General features: G+C 36.7%; 1 protein-coding gene across 3 annotated transcripts in view; it reads right to left on the reverse strand.

Moving 5' to 3' along the window:
• Nucleotides 1–544: 544 nt before the first annotated feature.
• The window catches only part of LOC127658766 (neural cell adhesion molecule 2-like), a 250492-nt gene continuing 231815 nt past the window's right edge, over nt 545–19221 (reverse strand). Inside the window, exons 16-17 of one of the 3 annotated variants that reach the window (XM_052148260.1) lie at nt 8673–8877; nt 545–2405 (exon numbers count right to left, since the gene is read on the reverse strand). In XM_052148260.1, coding sequence (XP_052004220.1) covers nt 2291–2405; nt 8673–8877 — 320 coding nt within the window. In that variant the 3' untranslated portion in view covers nt 545–2290. Of the gene's footprint in view, nt 2406–8672; nt 8881–16710; nt 18555–19221 lie in introns of those variants that run through there. The other 2 variants (XM_052148259.1, XM_052148261.1) reach the window with 2 other exon arrangements.

Below are 19221 nucleotides of genomic sequence, written 5' to 3' on the forward strand. Positions count from 1 at the left end.
ACGCTTATGTTCAGTGATATGGAAATAAAATAAACAATAAACACCACTTAAAAGCCACTTTTGTATTGTCTAAAGCCACTTTTGTATAGTCTAATCAATACTTTACTTGAGTGCTCCCCTACCAATGTAATGTATAATGTATTATAAGTATATTCATTTTAATTATTACCTACTAAATTATCTTTATTTCCCAGCATTGATATGTGATTAATTTTAAATCAATTGATAGCCTTATTTTTTATATTTGATACTTTTTGCAATGCGAAAATGCTTGTCACTATGTATTATGGGATTACATTCTCCACAATGGTCTATGCAAAGCTGCCTTAGAATTTTGCCAGAAGAAGGCAGTTTAGAAGGTAGTATCATTATCCAGCACCATTATGTTGCACACCTTTTGGAACAGCGTGTCAGGAGTGTGCCTATTGTGCCTTAAAATGCTTCCTAGATAGGCAACTCATTTATTATGTGATTTTTAGCTCAAATGTGTGCTATGCTTTAAAAAGGCAGATTACAAATGGCATAAACTTTTATATTAGGACACTTTTATTTACAGAAGAAAAATTACACTGGTTTACAAGAATTCCACAATTACAGTTTGGCTGATGGAGTGCTCCCTTTTGGATTGTTGAAAAGAAGTGGGCAACATTCCACAAAGTTCTATTGCACTGAGTGTGGCGAGCCTGATGTCTATGAAATACAATGCTGAAATAATGCAACACCTTTAGAGTTGTTTGGAGAAATGTGTTGGTCCAAACCAAAGTGACAATGATATGGTAAACATAAACAACATGGTGTCAAGACTTCTTACTCAAACTTTGACTGGGGCATGCTTCTAATCTTTATACCATTTCCATCTTTTTTGTAACACTAAAATCATTTGTTTTGAACGATTGTGGAACCCTGATCTTTTATACAATATATGAAGCTTCCACCCCAGTGATAACAAAATGGGTCAGATTTGATTACCAAAACACATATCTAATTTGATAGCTAACATCTCTGTGATGCATCTGAGCCCACCTTTGGAAAAGCATGCATGCCTTTCTTTACAGTATCTCTTGGCGATTCATCAGTTATACAGAACATCTTTACATAGATTTTTTGAAAAACGGCCTATTTTTGTTCTGGATAAACACAACTTGTATTCAGTCATGTGTGAAACAAAGACAGGACCTTCAATGATTCATTATTTTTTTTATCTTTTGAAATGTTCCAAAGAATTAAGTATATTTATTTACACTGGTGCACTTGAATACGTATTTCTCATATATCATAATCCTTTATTTAAATTAAGACATTGGCATCCTCTACTGTCTTTACGTGTCACTCTGTACTCCATGCTTGCTAGCACGCACATTCATATACACACTCAAAAACAACATCCTCAAGGCCAGACTCAGTGTGACAAACTTTCAATTTCCCCCGTAATATCTCAACATGAAAGTACAGTACAGTACATACTACATTCCTTTGATTGTGATGAAACGAAAGTGTCAGAAACAAAGTATATTTTGTCAACACACATATTGTCATACAAACAAAACCCCACTTGTAATCAATGAGAAATTTGTTGAGTTAAAGTCTAAAGACTTGGACCTGCGTTAGTACTCAATACCAGGACCACCCATATATCATACTCAGTTTGAGGTCAAGTGTGGCTGATCCTCTCTTGGATGAGCATTCTGTAATTTATTGGACTGTCACGTTTGGGTAACAAAGACAGTGGCAAAGGGGCAAGAACATAAACACATTACAGTTACCCAAAACTACAACACACAGACCGCAAAAGAGGTGGGGGATGCCCACGCATACAATTTTGACTGTGATATGACACATTCTGTCTTTTTGCTTTAAAAGCTATGTGTATGCACAACCACACTGGAAAAGTGCAACAGCTGGATACCGAAAGAAAGTGTAAGAAAGAGACAAAAAAACAGAGAGAGAGAGAAAGAGTGAAGCTTACAGCATAGACTCAACCTCTTCAAGTAACAAAGAATCAGACGCAAAGCAACAGCAAAGCCTTAAAAAAACAAAAAAACAAACAAAAAAACACACACACAACCAAGCGAGAGCAAGCACAAATAAACAAGAGCCTCTCTGACGAGCGGCAACCTCCAAAAAATGTTTCGCAAAGCAGTAATCATGTGGCCTCTTCTGAATCCTTGACAAGGAGCCTTAAACAAGGGATCTTACAATAGGTTGGCATGTTCTTGCTTGTGTTCGCATTAGTTTGCTTGCTGTTGGTGGCTCACTTTGCATGTTCTTTTAGTGTACAGCAGGGCCCCCATTATGCTTTGCTGTCTGCCTGCGTCATGTGTAGGCTGTTGTCACCATGAACTTTGATCTCGATTGTGTCCGGCTTCATCGTCTCCTTGCCATTTTCCTCTTTCAGTGGCAATTTCCTGTGGGGCGGGAACAGAGGGGAGGTAAATGCTGTACTTACATGAGTACTCATTTAGTTCAAAACCACATTTTCCATGCAATTAAATTGACAACTGGTGTAGGATATCGTGGGCCCCCTTTGTTGTGCTGACCAGATGGAGACTTAAATAAATAAATAAATTAATATTAAATAAAAATCAACCCTCTTTATTTTCTTCCTGTCCCATTGACATGATTAGCTAGAGCACCATGAATTTTCATGCTGGTAGAGGCTGGTTTATATGGTCAATGTTATAGTGCAGGTCAGCATGGTTTCCCACGGTCATGGGAAACCTGAAAATATCAAGGAAATTTAAAACAGTGATTTATTTCCATGCTTGGAAATAAGTCAGGAACATTTCTATAGCGAATTCAAGCGAATTTTTTTCAAGCTCTATATAAATCATTTTTAAATATCCTTATACTTATAAATACTGGAAAAGTCAACGAAAAATCATGAATATATTATGAAAAAGAATGGGTCAAAAATTGTGGGCACACTGGCATACACATGCTGTTCATCAGCATACACAGGGTGATGTTATTGTTAATGATTAATTAAAAAAAAAGTCTTTATCTTTAACTTGCTCCACAATTAAAATGACTGTGTCACCAATCCCTCTTAGGGTGCTTTCACACTAGCACTTTTGGTGCACACCTGATTTCGAATGACGTCAAAGTTCGGTTTGTTTGGGATGGTGTAAACATTGTCTTCCGAACTCAGGTGCGCACCTGCGAACCGCCCCCGAGTCCACTTGAAAAGGTGATCTATTCAGTTTATGTGAACTCTGGTTTGCTGCTGATATGAATGCAATTGTACAAAATCGTGAAAGTTAACCACTTGTAATGACATTTAATTTGTGTCTCTGCAGGCTCACAATTGCAAATAATATGGTACAATGACTTTGGTAACACTTTAGTTTAGGTATCAGAAATTAGACAGTAATTCATGGCTCATCACTTGTAAGTGACTAGCTATGGACTTGTTTGGCATTATAAAGTATTTATTAAGCCTTTATTGGCTGATTTCTTATTTTTACTTTATAGACCCTTATTTTTGCTTTAGTCATAACAAGGAATTTCTTAGCTAAATACAAAACATATAAATAGCTAATATGATGCAAAATGCTTCCTTTATATATTCTCAGAACTCTGTGTGAATGTGCAGCTTATAAGTATGAAAGATATATAGAATGCATATAGTATTTCAACAAAGCAGGGAAGGTCAGGGTTAGGTTTAGGGTAGGGGTTGGTGTAAGGTGTAAGTGGTACTCTAAATAAACACAATAAACATGCTGCAGTGATGCCCCTCAACTGTATGGTAGTATTTAAATTAGGGGTGAAAATAGCATTGTGGCAGGGCGGAGGGCAGGGCCGGGTCGTGATTATACACACCCGGTCACTTATCAGGCTAATCAAGCCACCGAGAGGGATAAGGGCCAACTGCGGAGGATTGTGCGGGAGAGAGAGATAGTTTATGGACATGTCCGTCGTGTGTGTGTTTGTCTTTTGGTTAAAGTTATTCATTAAAATATTATTTATATTGCCAAGCCAGTTCTCGCCTCCTCCTTCCCATTGAATCCCTTTACAAGCATCTAACAATATTTGCCCTCAGTGCAAAAAGGATGCTTTTTATTGCTATTTACACTAAGCAACAAAAGTCTCTGCCTTCTATATTTATTTTATACTTATAAGTTGCACATTCTCATAGTGTAATGAGAACCTATATAGGTAAAAACAAAAGATACCAATGGCTAGTAAGTTAATTGTTAGGAAAAAACAACATTTATAGAGGCTATTGGGCAAAGATAAGAATTCAACGAACAAAAGCCTAATAAATACCTTATAATTCCAAACAAGTCTGAAAATAGTCCCTTAAAAGTCCAATAATTAGTCATTAATTACAGTCTAATTTCTGATATAACTAAAATAAAGTGTTACCATGCATTTCTGATACCTGCTTGTCTCCACATAAGCCTCTTTCAGAAACACACATTCTTCACATCTCTTGCAACGCATCCGCTGGATCGCATCAGACAAACGCTAATATTATTCAAACATTGCACATACACTACTACATCCTTGGCAGATAAACAGTCTGTGATTCTGTGGATGTAAAGTTTTGGTGGTAAATCCAAAGAAAGGAATACTTTAACAACACAGTGAAGCTGATGTCTTTTTGAGTTGTTACCTAGTTACGTTAGTCAAAAGCTGCTGGCTTGTACTCACATTGATGACGCATTCAGACCGCAAATGAAAATATGTGAACAGAGACCAACGGCAGCAGGGAGAGGGGGGAGGAAACGAACTTGGGTTCGGTCTAAGCAATCAAACCAAGTGTGAAATCACCCTTACTTTTTCAACTCTTCCCCTCCAACCATCTGTCATAGAGACCTTGTTTCACAATCCAATCAATTCCTGATGTGTCAAGTATTGCCCTCCACTTTTTTCTCGTTGAATATCCTGTTAAACTCAGAAATACGTCAAATTATGGAAGTAAAATCGGTTGCAAATCACACTAGGTTTATAAATGATATTCTAAAGTGTTTGTATGACCCTCCTGGGTACACATAGTGTAGGATCTGTGATAGCCTGACACATCTGACTGTATATTATATCAAAGCCCCGAGTGGCTCTTCATCACACAGCCTGGCATTGGTAAGGAAGCAGCCTTAGTTCCCTGGGACAGTATCATTTTATTAAGGTTATATTTAGAGTCTCGGCCGGGGCCATTGTGAAGGTATGGGGAGCATATCAGATGCCATAGTCGGTGTGTTAGAACATCAAAAGAGTCTTATGAAGCCATGCTGCTGGTTATCGGGGCTAAAGGCAATCTTGGCCGATAATCTCTTTGAACTCTGAGCCAAGGACACCTGACAGGATTTAAGTATTTTCAGCTGAGAAAGACCAAAACTGGTTGTGCATAAGTAAGAATCAAGTCAAGGTACAAAGTCTGAACAGGAACTAATTCAGGAAAAGTCAAGGGCGCAAAAAAAAATAAATCGCTAATTGTTTACCTTTCGCCTCCCAGAAGCCCCTAATCCCCCCCCCGAAGTCTTTTATTAGCCAGCTTACTGTCATTTTATTTCCATAAATAAATGCAATCAAAAGGGAGCTGTTGCCCTTCTGTTAGTACTTCTGTTAGTACTGTAGTTCTGTTAGGTCCTGATGATGCGCCTATCACAGGTTGCCACCGACACAAAAGCGAATCATCATGGCCCTATTCAAGCTGGCAACCTGCACCAAGTAGTGGGGAAACTTAGTAAAAGGAGCATCCATCTATGTGCACAGCTAGTAAAGAAAAACTGATGCGGTTTAATACCAGGGTTTACATATGATACATTCCTGATATTCAATAGGCTATTTTGAACAATCATCTAATCTAAAGCATTGCAACTGCTGCATTATGTCCCGCATATTTCTCCAGAAACTTTTAACAACCAACTGAACTTTATTGTCATCTCAAATACATTTTAGCGTCATGATGCAATTTACATTTTCTGAAGAAGCTCAGCAAATGCTACCAGAGATAAAGAGGGTTAGATTTTAAATATTTAAAAGTATAAATATTTTCAAATGCTAGTTTTCTGAAAGTGAACTCAGCATTGGACAAATAGTTCAGATTTACTGTTTAGAGTCTTGAAAAAAGTGTAGAACATTCTGAGAATGTCATTCAGCCACTTTTTTCATCTACAAAACAGGGTAGGCTTATTTAAGTTTGCATAAAGAAAAGGCAATTATATAGGCCTAACAATATTATTTTTTTGTTTGGTAATTTATTTTTCTAATTTAATGCTTTATTCGTTTAGTAATTTATTTAATTTACTACAGGGAATTTTGACAATTTTTTTTTCAAAAGTAAGCTAAACAATTATTTTATAGAATTGGGCTATATGTTAGTGTTTTTATTTTGAATAGTGTGGAAAAGAAACGGATATCTACTGCAATTAAATGAATCACAAAGAGTGGCCATTCATTTGTTCTCCATGATACGCAGATGTTAGTAACTTAACGCAGATGTGTTTGCAGCATTGGATCTGTGCAGGTATTCCGTTAAGACCAATCCATAACAGTGCAAGTAATGCTTCATGTACAATGAATTGGCTTTCAAAGGTGTATACCTTGTCATCATGATTAACACAGGCTAACGATTGGGGTAAATTCTGTCATTAGACACTATATTTTTGCGTTAATGCCAATTTTCTTGACCAAAAAAAACCAGTTCAAAACCAGTTTTGCGCTTCATTTGAAGTATCGACGAGTTTATGCACTAGAGATAAATGGAAGAGATAAATGTGCTACACTTTTTGTCTCAAAAAAATCCTTGTATGGAAATGTAGTTATTGACATTTACACGTAGTTTTTGCTACCAAGGCGACCATCTCTTTGATAAATAGCACAATCACAACTACAACCATTTTTATCACTTTGTGAATTAAATTACTTGCCAGACTTTCACTGTAGTGCACCTTGCCACTCAGCATATTCTTACCAGAAATGTACACTGTGTTTAAAGTGTGTATGTTTACAAATGAATGTAAGTTTGTCTATGAAGTGTGGCTTGTCCTGTCTGTAGGCTAATTTGCACCTAATGAAAATGTTAAAGGGATAGTTGACCCAAAAATGAAAATTCTCTCATGATTTACTCACCCTACTGGCATCTCAGATGTGCATGAATTTCTTTCCTCTGCAGAACACAAATTAAGGTTTTTAAAGGAATATCTCAGCTCTTTTGAAATTTTGAAGCTCCAAAATCCACAGAAAGGGAACATAAAAGTAATCCATTTAAGTCCTTTATTATGATAAACTCTCCTCCCTGCCCAGTAGGGGGTGATATGCAGGAATACTGTCAATCAACAAAACCAGAAGAAATATCAAAGTGAAAGTGAAGTGGAGGTTTACTGAGCAGGAAATTATATAATTTATAGTAGAAAGGACTTAAATATTGAACTGTTTCTCACCCACACCCATCATATAGCTCCTGAAGATATGGATTCAAAATAAAAAAGAATGGACACCCATTCACTTGCATTGTGAGAACCTACAGAGCTCAAATATTCTTCTTAAAATGTATTTGTGTTCAGCAGATGAAAGAAAGTCATGAATCTGGAATGGCATGTGGGTGAGTAAATGATGAGAGAATTTTCATTTTTGGGTGAAGAATTCCTTTAACTGAAACATCTGAAACTAAACTAATAAGTACAAAATAAAATTTAAATACAATTTAGATTTATATACACAGTATATTATAATATTATAAATTTAAAACATTTCTATTGTTTTACATTTACATTCTAAAAAAATGTAAACTACATGATACATTTTTAAACCTTCATTAAAGATGAAAATACCACAAGATAGGGGCCTGGGTAGCTCAGCGATTAAAAATGGACCCCTGGAGTCGAGAGTACAAATTTAGGGAGTGCTGAGTGACTCCAGCCAGGTCTCCTAAGCAACCAAATTGGCCCGGTAGCTAGGGAGGGTAGAGTCACATGGGGTAACCTCTTTGTGGTCGCTGTAATATGGTTCTCTCTCCGTGGGGCACGTGGTGAATAGCGTGAAGCCTCTACACGCACTCTGTCTCCACGGTAAAGCGTTTAACAAGCCACGTGTTAAATGCGCGGATTGACGTCTCAGACGTGGAAGCAACTGAGATTCATCCTCCACCACCCAGATTGAGGCAAATCACTATGCTACCACAAGAACCTAGAGCACACTGGGAATTGGGCATTCCAAATTGGGGAGAAAAAGGGAGAAAATAAAAAGAAATTTTGGCCCTGAGAAATTTTACATTGTTAAACATATTAGAATAATTTGAGTTAATTAATTAACCTCAGAGGCCATACAATTAAAACAATTGTAAAATTAAAAACTAGATATACTGAAGAACCAAAACTAGGCAGAAACTAGAAAACTCTGAAAAACTAAAACCAAATGAAATGAACAGAATAAAAACTAATGAAAACAAAACTAAATTGAAAAGGACAAATAAAAAATAAATTAGTAATGAAAAGTAAATTAAAACATTTAAAACCATAATAAGCCTGCTTGACCCACATCTCTGAACTAGTCTGTAACTTTCTGGCCAACTTGTGGACTCAGCATTGTGGCACTTCTAATGTTACTGTCTCCTTATGATGAATCACTTGTGTTATATAATTCCCCTTTTATAAATCACTTTGGATAAAAGTGTCTGCTAAATGAATATATGGAAATGAAATAACCATGCTAACTGAAGTGATACTCACAGGTAGGCAGCCTTGCCCTCCTCTAACTCTTTGCTCTTGCCGCTTGTGGCTGTCTTTTTGCTGCAGAGCTTGCGGGTGATGCACATGAGCAGACCGCACTGCCGTAGAAAGAAGCAGCTGATGTCCACAAGCACGAGCAGCAGCAGCAGGCAAGCTAATCCCAGCCCTACCACTGCACCCAGACCGAGGCCATTGAACAGCGAATCTGCTGAGACAGGATGCACAAATAACCATCACTGATGGGCCCCCGCCATTGCATTAACTCATTTATGATGTCCTTTATTGGGGACATGTCAACACACTTCTGAAACAACAACAAAAACATGAATAGCTTAAACCAGCTTAGGGTGGTTTTTTTTGTGTCTTAGCTTGTTTAAGATGTCTATCTGGTCTCCTAGCTTAGCTAAGCTAAGGCCAAGCTAATGCTTAGCTGGCTGACCAGCAGGTCACCAGCTGAAAAGTGCCCCAAACCCCTCTAAAACCATCAAAACAGAACAACCTAACCAACTTGGCTAGGCTATACCAGCTAAACACAATAGTTTTACCAAAAATGTTGTCCTCAAACTGGCATTACTTTCTTTTTTTCAGCAGAACACAAATTAAGATTTTTTAAAGGATATATGATAATTTTGTCCATGCAATTTCCAGCCAATGGGTTACAAAACTATAAAAAAAAGAAGTTAAGTTTCGGTCTTTGTCACCCAAAACCGATTGTATCACTTCAGAAGACATGGATTAAACCACTTGAGTTGTATGGATTTCCTTTATTCTGCCTTTGTGAAATTTTTGGAGCTTGTATGGGGGAAAAAAAACCCGTCATATATCAGAAAGCCATATGAATTTGAGATGCCATAAGGGTGAATAAATAATGAGTGAATTATAATTTTTGGGTGAACTATCCCTTAAAGCAGTTTTTGTTCAACAGGATATACAAGGCAAATATTGCACTTAAAATATACTGAAAATGGGGGATAATGTTAGCAACATTTAACTTTTTTTTATTTTTAAATCTATTACATTTAAAAAAAAAAAAAAAAGGCAAGAAATACATAGAGTTATAAATATCACAATCAATACATTTTTGTATAGCTCTTTTAGACCAAATTTGAGGGATTCCAGAATAGATCATATATAGTAGCATTCCTTAAATGCATGCTTAAACACAAGTCCCACCACCAAGTTACTAACATCCATCTATTCGTGGGATCTTTCAGATTTCAAACTTAAAATTAATTATAAACATCACCTTTATGAACCAATAAACACACAAAGAACCCCCTAAGGCTCTAATTAATGGGACAACTTCAGTAAAGCAAAAGTTCTGTTCTTTGATATAGGGGCCCTAATTACTAGAATCTTGTTAATGTTTTGTGATTGCCGAAAGCCTTTGTTTGACTGAACATTTTAAATGATCAGAAGAGAGAAGGCGAAATCAATTCAAGCATTCATGAAAGATGACTTGCCGCTTTTTAACAACCTAATAACAAGAATACATTAAATACTACCATGTGCTGGTTAAGTTTGCATTAAGAAATAAAAGGTGATGCAACTTTGGTGACCTAGTTTCAACTTTGATGGCTGAGACTTTGCATGGGGAAATGAGGCTGTCTGGCAAGCCATTCAGAGAGAAACATCCATTCTCGGGAATGGCGTTGCCATAAACACATCAATCACACAAGCTATTGAGTGTAGCACTGCCATTAACAAAGCATCCCAGAAGATGTGGTTTGATCTGGACATAGTGACAGGAGATCGGAGTGGGAAAGAGATATGTTTTAGATGGGAGGAAGGACAGGCATACTAAACAGAAGATTCCATTGAGCAATTCAATACATTTTAGATCTAAAAATGAAACGTCCACACAGAAAAGTTTTGAGAGTGGCAGTTGCATTTAAAAATGGGAGTGAATCCCCTAAATCATAATTTTTGTGTGTATGGTTATACAGTAGTCAGTCTTGAACCTATGAGGGTAGACACAGTGATAACCATTGCACCATGTTGGAATCATGTGGCAGTAAACAAGAAACATGCACAACAACACCTACACCAGTTTACTGTTTTTTTTTTTTAAGTAAAATAAGCATCAGAAGATCCAGATCACCCTGCAAGTTATTTTTAGTAAACCACAAAGAACAAATTAATAAATAAAATAAATGTATTTATTTAAATTAATACATATTTTAATAAATACAAATATTTATATCTGCCTTTTTATTTTAGGAAGGGGTTCCAAACAAGGGGATCATTCATATTTTAACAGGTAAAGCTGCTGCTTTGAAACAGCGTAATGTTTCTGAATGGTGGAAACTAAGAGGGAGGAACTGGAACTTCAGAAGGGAACTGGAACTTCAGAGGGGAACTAGCCCCCCTGTAAGCCTGGTTACTACCTATGATTTTTTTTTCTCCATTAAAGGAATAGTTCACCCAAAAATTAAAAACATTTACTCAACCTCATTTCATCTCAGATGTGTATGACATTTTTTCTTCTGCAAAACACAAATTAAGATTTTTAGAAGAATATCTCAGCCCTATTAGTCCTCACAATGCAAGTAAATAGTGGCCAGAACTCTAAAGGTCAAAATATAACGAAGGCATCATAAAAGTCATCCATAAAACTACAGTGGTTTAATCAATGACTTCTGAAGTGATCCAAATGGTTTTGGGTGAGAACAGACCAAAACATAACTAATTTTTAACAATACATCTTGCCATTACAGTCTCTGGGCACAATCATGATTTCAAGCTCGATTACACTTCCTAGTGCTTGACGCATATTCAGAGCGCTTGATGCCGCTGTCATCATGAACGCTAAGGAGACTGCTGTCAAGATTTATAGTGAAAAAGAAAATACATCACTTATACAATTCTCACACAAAACCGATTGGAGTCGTATAGATTTTATGATTCCTTTATGTGATTTCTGAACCTTCAGAGTTCTGGCCACCATTCACTTGCATTGTAAGGACCTACAGAGCTGAGACCTTATAAAAGTCTTCATTTGCAGAAGAAAGAAAGTCATACACATCTTGGATGGGATGAGGGTGAATAAATGATGAGATCATTTTAATTTCTGGGTGAATTATACCATTAAATACATCTTATGGAGTTCTGTGTTCCTTGACACAGTTGCTTTTGGCTTGATCACTGGGGGCCTAAAGACAAAAATGATGTGTGTATATACTGTATGTATATATACACTGTATATTTAAGGCATAATCTACCATTTTGTTTTATAAAACCACACAATAAAGACTTTAAGACATTACAGCTTAATTTTCTGTTACATCATAATTTCTGTAAAACTTCTTTGAAATGATGTGTAGGCCTATTGTGAAAAGCGCTATACAAATAAAAACTACTTGAAACAATAATGGTGGAGAGAGACAATTCTATCAAAAACTGCAAATCTGTTAAGACACCTACATCCGTTTCTATGATTTTCCTAGATTCTTACCAGAAGAACAAACTGCCAGTGTCCAAAAGAGACCACTGTATAAACAACTAGTTGTTTAGATTGGTTTCATACAAACTACACAGATTTAATGAAACTTCGGATGTTACTACCTCATTTTTCAGGAATGAACTTTACTGTTGAATGCGGTTGTCACTACTACTGCTTGGTACTTAGCCCTCACAAGAGAAGTGACAACTGTTTTTAGTTGCATTGTGTACTTGGCCAATGTGATTTATAAAAAGTAATGTTTAACATCCACTTCTACAAAACTTTAGAACTTTAGTTTTTGTTCAATTCTAATGTGTCTATTGATCATTTTATAATTGTACTAGCAACACTAACATGATACACACTCAAAGACCTCAGATTTATAGTAAGACCTACAGGATGGTTTTACTTTGGATGCATGGAGCAAATGGCCACCTCCACTGTGACTTATTGGCCAACTTATCTGTTTTTTGGCAATCTGCTCTCCCTGAGAAATGTCTCTGGCTTCTATAGATGATTTGTTGCTGATTTATAACATCATTAGAAGCTCAATTTAGCATCTCGTTAATATCACTTAACCTGAAGTTTCACAAATGGGCGTGATCCATCCGCATCGGAGTTCAGCGCACTCAATTAATTAGGTCTAAGCGGTGATTCAGACTCAGCAATGAGCAGCAATAATTCAAGCTCGATTGATTGTGTCTGGAATGCACCCACACTCTGTGGGGAGGTCTGGGGGTGGGCTCCCAGCAGATGATTGACAGGGTAATGAAGCTTATAATCATGTGTGGGATTTAATAGCTATGTCATGCTGATACATGACTAAGTAGGGCTTAAACCGATTCAATGTTTTGGTATGGAAACACCATTGTATGTGAAAATGTATACTAGAAAGCACAAGCAACAGAAAGATTTGAAACCCTGTTAATGCACTCTCTTCAAAGTTGAAATATGTTCCCCAGCCTTAGTTGTGATGAATCATTCACACACTTACTTTTGTACCATGAATGGCAATAAATACTGAAACCTGAGAAAGTTTCAGGACAAAAAGAGGACTTAAAATGGAATTCATTGAAATGAGACTATGAATCTATTCCAAGCAGGCTTCAGACAAAAACCATGGAAATTATAACCTTAAATCGCCAAAAGCCCTTCAATACGTTTTGCCTTGAGACAAATGCATTTTATGTGTTTTACGAAAGAACATCAAGTATGACTCTCTCTCACAGTTGTTAGATTTTGTTTTTGGATTTTTTTTTCTCTCACAGTGTTTTATAAGAAGATATTAAATGGCCAAAGTAACCACCTAACTGTGTTTTTATTTTCTTTATATACTGAAAAAATCTTAACAAGTACTTAAATAAAAAGCCAATTGAAAGTCATAGTATTAGTCTAATTCTCATTTTATAGATTTAACTAGCAAGATCTAGGTACGCTTCTGGGTTATGCGTAGCCCTGGTTGGGAATAACTGGCTTAGCCCACCTCAGCAATCACTATTACAGCTTTCCTGGTTGTATTAAAAGGATACATTGAGTTGACCAGTGACCATTTGCTCCTTTGTTCTTATTAACCCATAAAACCTATAGAACACTTTATAAAATTAGACAGTCATCTATTTCCAGCATGAATGATTTCCTGCTGGGGTATTGAGGTCATTTAAAGCATTGGCCATTATGGAAATATGTCCTAGGTTTTTAAGATTCCTCCTCCCCTTTCCCTGTGCTGGCCCAGAAACCCCTGAACTACCTACGCAGAGGGCACAAGTGAAGCATGACACCATAATGATGGTTTTAAAGACTCTGACGATCATTAAGATGCTATGCTCGGCGAGCTGAAGGGACCCTCTGGCCATTAGACGATTAATAGACGGATTGTCAACAGGATAGCCATTATCAGTGGCAAAGATGTCTTTGTGCTGCATGGGGTTGGACTGATAGGTCAGAATGAATTAAATGGGTGTAAAGTGGCACCAATTAGACAGCACATTTCCAAACATTTTGAAGATTAGACTACAATTATTTCCCTGTTCGTAGAAGAATTTGCTTTTGGCATCTGTAATCCAGGAAAACAAAAATATAAATTACCATTTCATGACTTGTGAAAACGAACTTACAAATGTTTCAAATTTGTATACATTTCATATTCAAGTTGATGATCTAAACTAATTTTGATCTTAATTATTTGCATTGTGCCTAAGGACACCCCTTTACCTGGGGTAAAATCACTGTTACGCACAGACTACATTGGCTTGCTAGAATTGTCATAATATATTGATACATCGATAATAGATTGGCACATTATTTTCTTGATACGTTTTTGAGGCATCAACATTAGCCGACATTTAAATTGGAAGCCTAATCTTTATGCTTTCCCATTCACAGGCAGTTGGCCTTTCATTTAATGTAATCTGGCGTAATAGCTTTGGGAGACCAAAAGGGTATTTTATAACATTTACTGTACTTAATACTTAGTTATCACCATCTCTGTCACTCCTAAATTTGTGCAGCTGGTGTTTCGATTAATGTTTCTTAGGGAACAATGTTATGAAATTGGGTATAAACAAATTGGAGAGTTTTGGGGAAAGGGCAAAAGAAGCGAAGTTTGGAGTCATATTGGATTCTGTGTTGATGGAGCTGGTCACTATCCTATATGAAGAGATATCATGCAAATGGCATCAAACATTTACAACCTAATATTGTGGAAGCTTTGAACCCTTTGCAAAAATTATCAATTGATTCGTCACACAGGCCAAGAAGCTAACAAATTGTGTAGCTAAGTTTATAGCAGGTGATATACAGCCCCGTAACATGGGGGAGTCCATTTTTCCAAAACATTTTAGAGGAAAGTAAACCAGAGCCTGCCGCTCACACTTTACTAAAGTTGTGTTCAGAAATATGTTTGAAAAGACAAAGACTATTGTGCAACGACTAGACCTATTTATATCTAAAAATCAAATGCTGATATAGATCTTTATTGCTACAGTAGCAACAGCAGCATGTCAAAAGACAGCAGTGTTAAAAAGTTACATTTCTTATTAATAATAATTGTAATAAAAGTTTCTTCCACCATGTAGTATCAGGTTTCCATGCAACTTCACACATTAATATATTGAGCAGTCATAGATGTGCATTAATAATAATTTTGCAACGGCTTTGAACATGGCTCATCCCATCAGAATTCAGTGTCAGAGCTATGGCAAATGGTCTGCACATATATAGCGCCTTTTTTAACCTTAGTGGTTACCAAAGTGCTTTACATTGTGTCCCATTCACCCATTCCCACACATACTCACACTCATACACCAATGATAGCATTTCATTCTATAACTGTCAATAAACAAAATAGCCCAATGATTTTGGAGGTAAATCATGCCTACAACATATATTACAGTCCTTTTTGGAAAAACATTAGAATGTTTGTCATATAACTTCAAAATCAGATTTAGTGAAAACAGACCAGCGATGTCAGTAACTTGCAGCAAAATCTCAAAAAAATTAATTTGGTGTATTTATCATATATATTTGCCATCTTTAGAATACCTGCGATGCCTGTGTACAGTACAGAAGATTACCATCTGTGCAATGTTGCTGTATTTTCTTTCCAAATTTTCCAGTTGAGGCAGATTGCTGCTTTTATTCTGTAAAGAAATTTTGCAACCCTTCTGTGATTCATGACCTCATAAACCTAGCTTTAGAATGCATGTATACTCTGTGAATGGATACTCTGGCCAGCTAGATAGATTTAGCTTATTTCCCTTCTCGAAAAATAAAAGCTTTTTTTATGAGCCTTGTGATCAGCTGTAATGGACAGCAGTAAAACAACAGGTCCATTTTCATTTGCAGAAATCTTTCCCAGCTGGAGTTGTCCACAAAGAGCCATTCTAATCTTGTAAGAAGTCAAGCCACATTAGGGAAAAAAAGGCCCAAATGGACTAGCTTTCTTTAAAACAGAACAATACTGAGGTATTTGACATGCTCATAAATGAAAAGCAATGCTCTATTAAGGTGTAATGAGAGAATGGCGGGGGCAGCAAATAGAGCTGATCACAATTATACATCTCCATCGACAATACTGTAACATATTTTTTAACAGATTTCAGATTAAAGGGGTAGTGAAGTCAAAAATCAGTGATTGTTTTAATTAAGTCATGTATGTTTGTAAAATGTCTTATAATTTGAATAGAAATGAACTATTTAAAACTCAAAACTGTAAAGCAGTGCGAAATCATAATATTTTGTGATTCTGTGCAGTCAATTTTGAAAATGTTTCTCTTTTACCTAACTGAAATTTAACACACCGCACTAAAGAGATGTTTGCGATAGCTCTGCTTCCCTTTGCTGCAAGCTTAACACATTTTTCTCTTGAAGGAAGAAAAAAAAAAAACATGAAAAGTGCTTTAATTTGTATTTCGTGTGAAGAACAGTTGACAGGGATGGCGCTTGGTGAACTTTCCAAGCATAAGAAGATGAAAGTATGATATCTTTCTATCGATTTTATATACTTTATTTAAAATTGTGATCACTCTGTAAAGTTTAAAATCATTGCTTTAGTGAACCATTTATTACCAGGCCTGCTAAATAGCTGTTCAATATAAATAAAGGTTTATTTAGCCAATCTTTTCTTGATTATTGCTTTACAGGCCTTTAATTACATCCTAGTTACTTATAGTATTGCATAGTATAATGATTCAGTAAATCAAATGCTTTTTTATTTGATGACTTGAAGACAAATGACCTTATCTTGCTTTTACTTCAGTGACCTACATGACTTGATAAATTGGTACACCCTTGAGTGGCGTTGATAAGTCATGCTTTATATTAAGAACTGGGGCTCATAGGCTGTAGTTATTGCATTAGTGTATGCTATTCATTTTCAAAATTCTGACAAATTCTACACCGATTTTAACATGAACTTGTATTTGATAGATTGATTCAAACATGTTTATGTTGCATCAGGACAGCGCAATCTATATTTATGCAGTTCACATTTCATGGATCTCACATTACACTATGCAGACAACAAAAATAAATAAGCTTCACTTGTTTAGACTACAGCCGTGTTCCCCAACCCTGTTCCAGGAAGCCCCCCAAAATATATTTTTTTTATGTCTCCCTTATCTGACACTCATTTCAGGTCTGATGATACATAGAAAGCTCCAACGTATAAGTTGGGTATCTTCATGAAATCTGATTTTAATACTGTACCATTATGTAAAACACAGAAGTGTGTCCATTCTTACTATTTTACAGGTTAACATACTGTACAATTCAGATGATTTTAGTACTGTACAATGACATGTTAAAAAAATGACTTAATTCACTGTAATCATATACTAAACCACCTTATTGGCAACAACATTCAACAGAAATCTACACAAACATTCTTCTTTTCTCATCAATACTGCAAACAAAATAAAGTGAAGAATCTTCTGCCAGAGCGAATGAAAACTAATGTGCATTATATTTTCATTCCGTGGGAGGCAGAAACCATGTTTTATTTTTCTCACATAACAGGCAACAGGAACTATTACTGCTTGATTTATGATACCAGCGTTTAAAAGTCACATCAATTTGAAATCCTACTTGACTCCATTTAATGAGTGCTGTGTTGTATATTTCTGTGTGTGCGTATCAGCAACATCATTAAATGCATTCTCTCAAGCGATGCAACTGCTGACATTTCCCAAAGTCATAATAGACCAAAACAAAAGAGCCTGTGGATACACAGAAAATGGAAAAGTCCTCACATACTGTGTCTTTGTAAAGACCAGCAAAAAGGAGCTCATTAAGCATAAAGCAGAGGGTCTGATGCAAGCTCTCAAGCAAAAGTGCATCTTTAGAGAGCGTAATGATATGTTTGTTGTGAGTGACCAATGACTGTCCAATAGCTGGTTTGGGCATGTATTATGCTAATTACTAACTGCAGGTACACTCCTCATTTTGAATACTCCGGATTCATCAACATTAGAACAAGGGTTAGAACAAATTTAAATGTGCATGCACCTGTTGTGAATCCGGCTAATATTTTGCTGGAAATTTCTGCAAACATCCTTAGGAATGCCTATACGAAATTATAAATTAATGAGATCCGTTTTTGTTTTCAGTAATGTGCAAAACCTTTTAGACAAAATAGCAGGCCAGTTTTTACATGGAAATCAGCCGGATATGGAGAGATCAGCTCAGAAGCACAGGGATTTGGTCAATGTCCAATGGGTTTCAGGAACAATAAACCATCAGTGAACTGCCCCCACTGCATGGAAACTGGAACTGGGGGAAGTCCCTGGCTCAGTCGTTTGGGCTCATTCCGGGCAAGGTGGAGCAATGTCAACACAGACACAAGCACAGCAATAGTGAAAGAGCAGCTCCGAAGACAGTCACTGTATGAACAGGCTGCACAAGGGGATGTCCACATCCAGTTGGAGGGGGCTTGCAACACTGATCTGCAATGAGATGGAAGGGGGAGGGAGTGGGTGGGAAGAGGGAAAGACATACAGTAGGTGTGCAGAGCCAGCAAAGGTTGCAGGATTAGGGCAGTAATGATTAACCACATGGAAGGTTACACAATGTCAGTTTATTCACAACGACAGAGCAGTGGCAAAATGGAAAAGATGAGTGTAGGAGAGAAAATTAGATAAACATGTTATTGCGGTGCAGTCCAGAAAATAAATGTGTGAATGTGAGAGTAATGTTGATGCGTGGGAGAATGAAACAATTATTAGGAGTGAGCGAGCCATCCAAACCAGTATCCGTGTAAAGTAGGTTTGTTATGATTGAAAAGAGTGTGTGTGTTTGTGTGTGTGTGTGTGTGTGTGGGGGGGGGGGTGTTAGATGGCAGTTCATTGCAAAACAAAAAGCCCAGCGATTTGCGTTGTGTCCCAGAATGTGTTGCATAATTCATTAGATGGGAATTGGAGAGCAGGATTGTTTAGAGTGAAACAATAGAGACGAAGCACAAATAAGAAAGGGGGCAAGTGGGGATGGAGGGGTGCAGGTAGAGATGGGGAGAAAAGTAGGAAAGGATGAGGAAAATGTGGGAGAGAACGTACAAATGACACCTGATTAACGGTGCAAATTCAAACTGCCGAGGAGCAGCACTGTCACATTACA

The sequence above is a fragment of the Xyrauchen texanus genome, chromosome 18 (assembly GCF_025860055.1).
Source record: "Xyrauchen texanus isolate HMW12.3.18 chromosome 18, RBS_HiC_50CHRs, whole genome shotgun sequence".
Taxonomy (NCBI): domain Eukaryota; kingdom Metazoa; phylum Chordata; class Actinopteri; order Cypriniformes; family Catostomidae; genus Xyrauchen; species Xyrauchen texanus.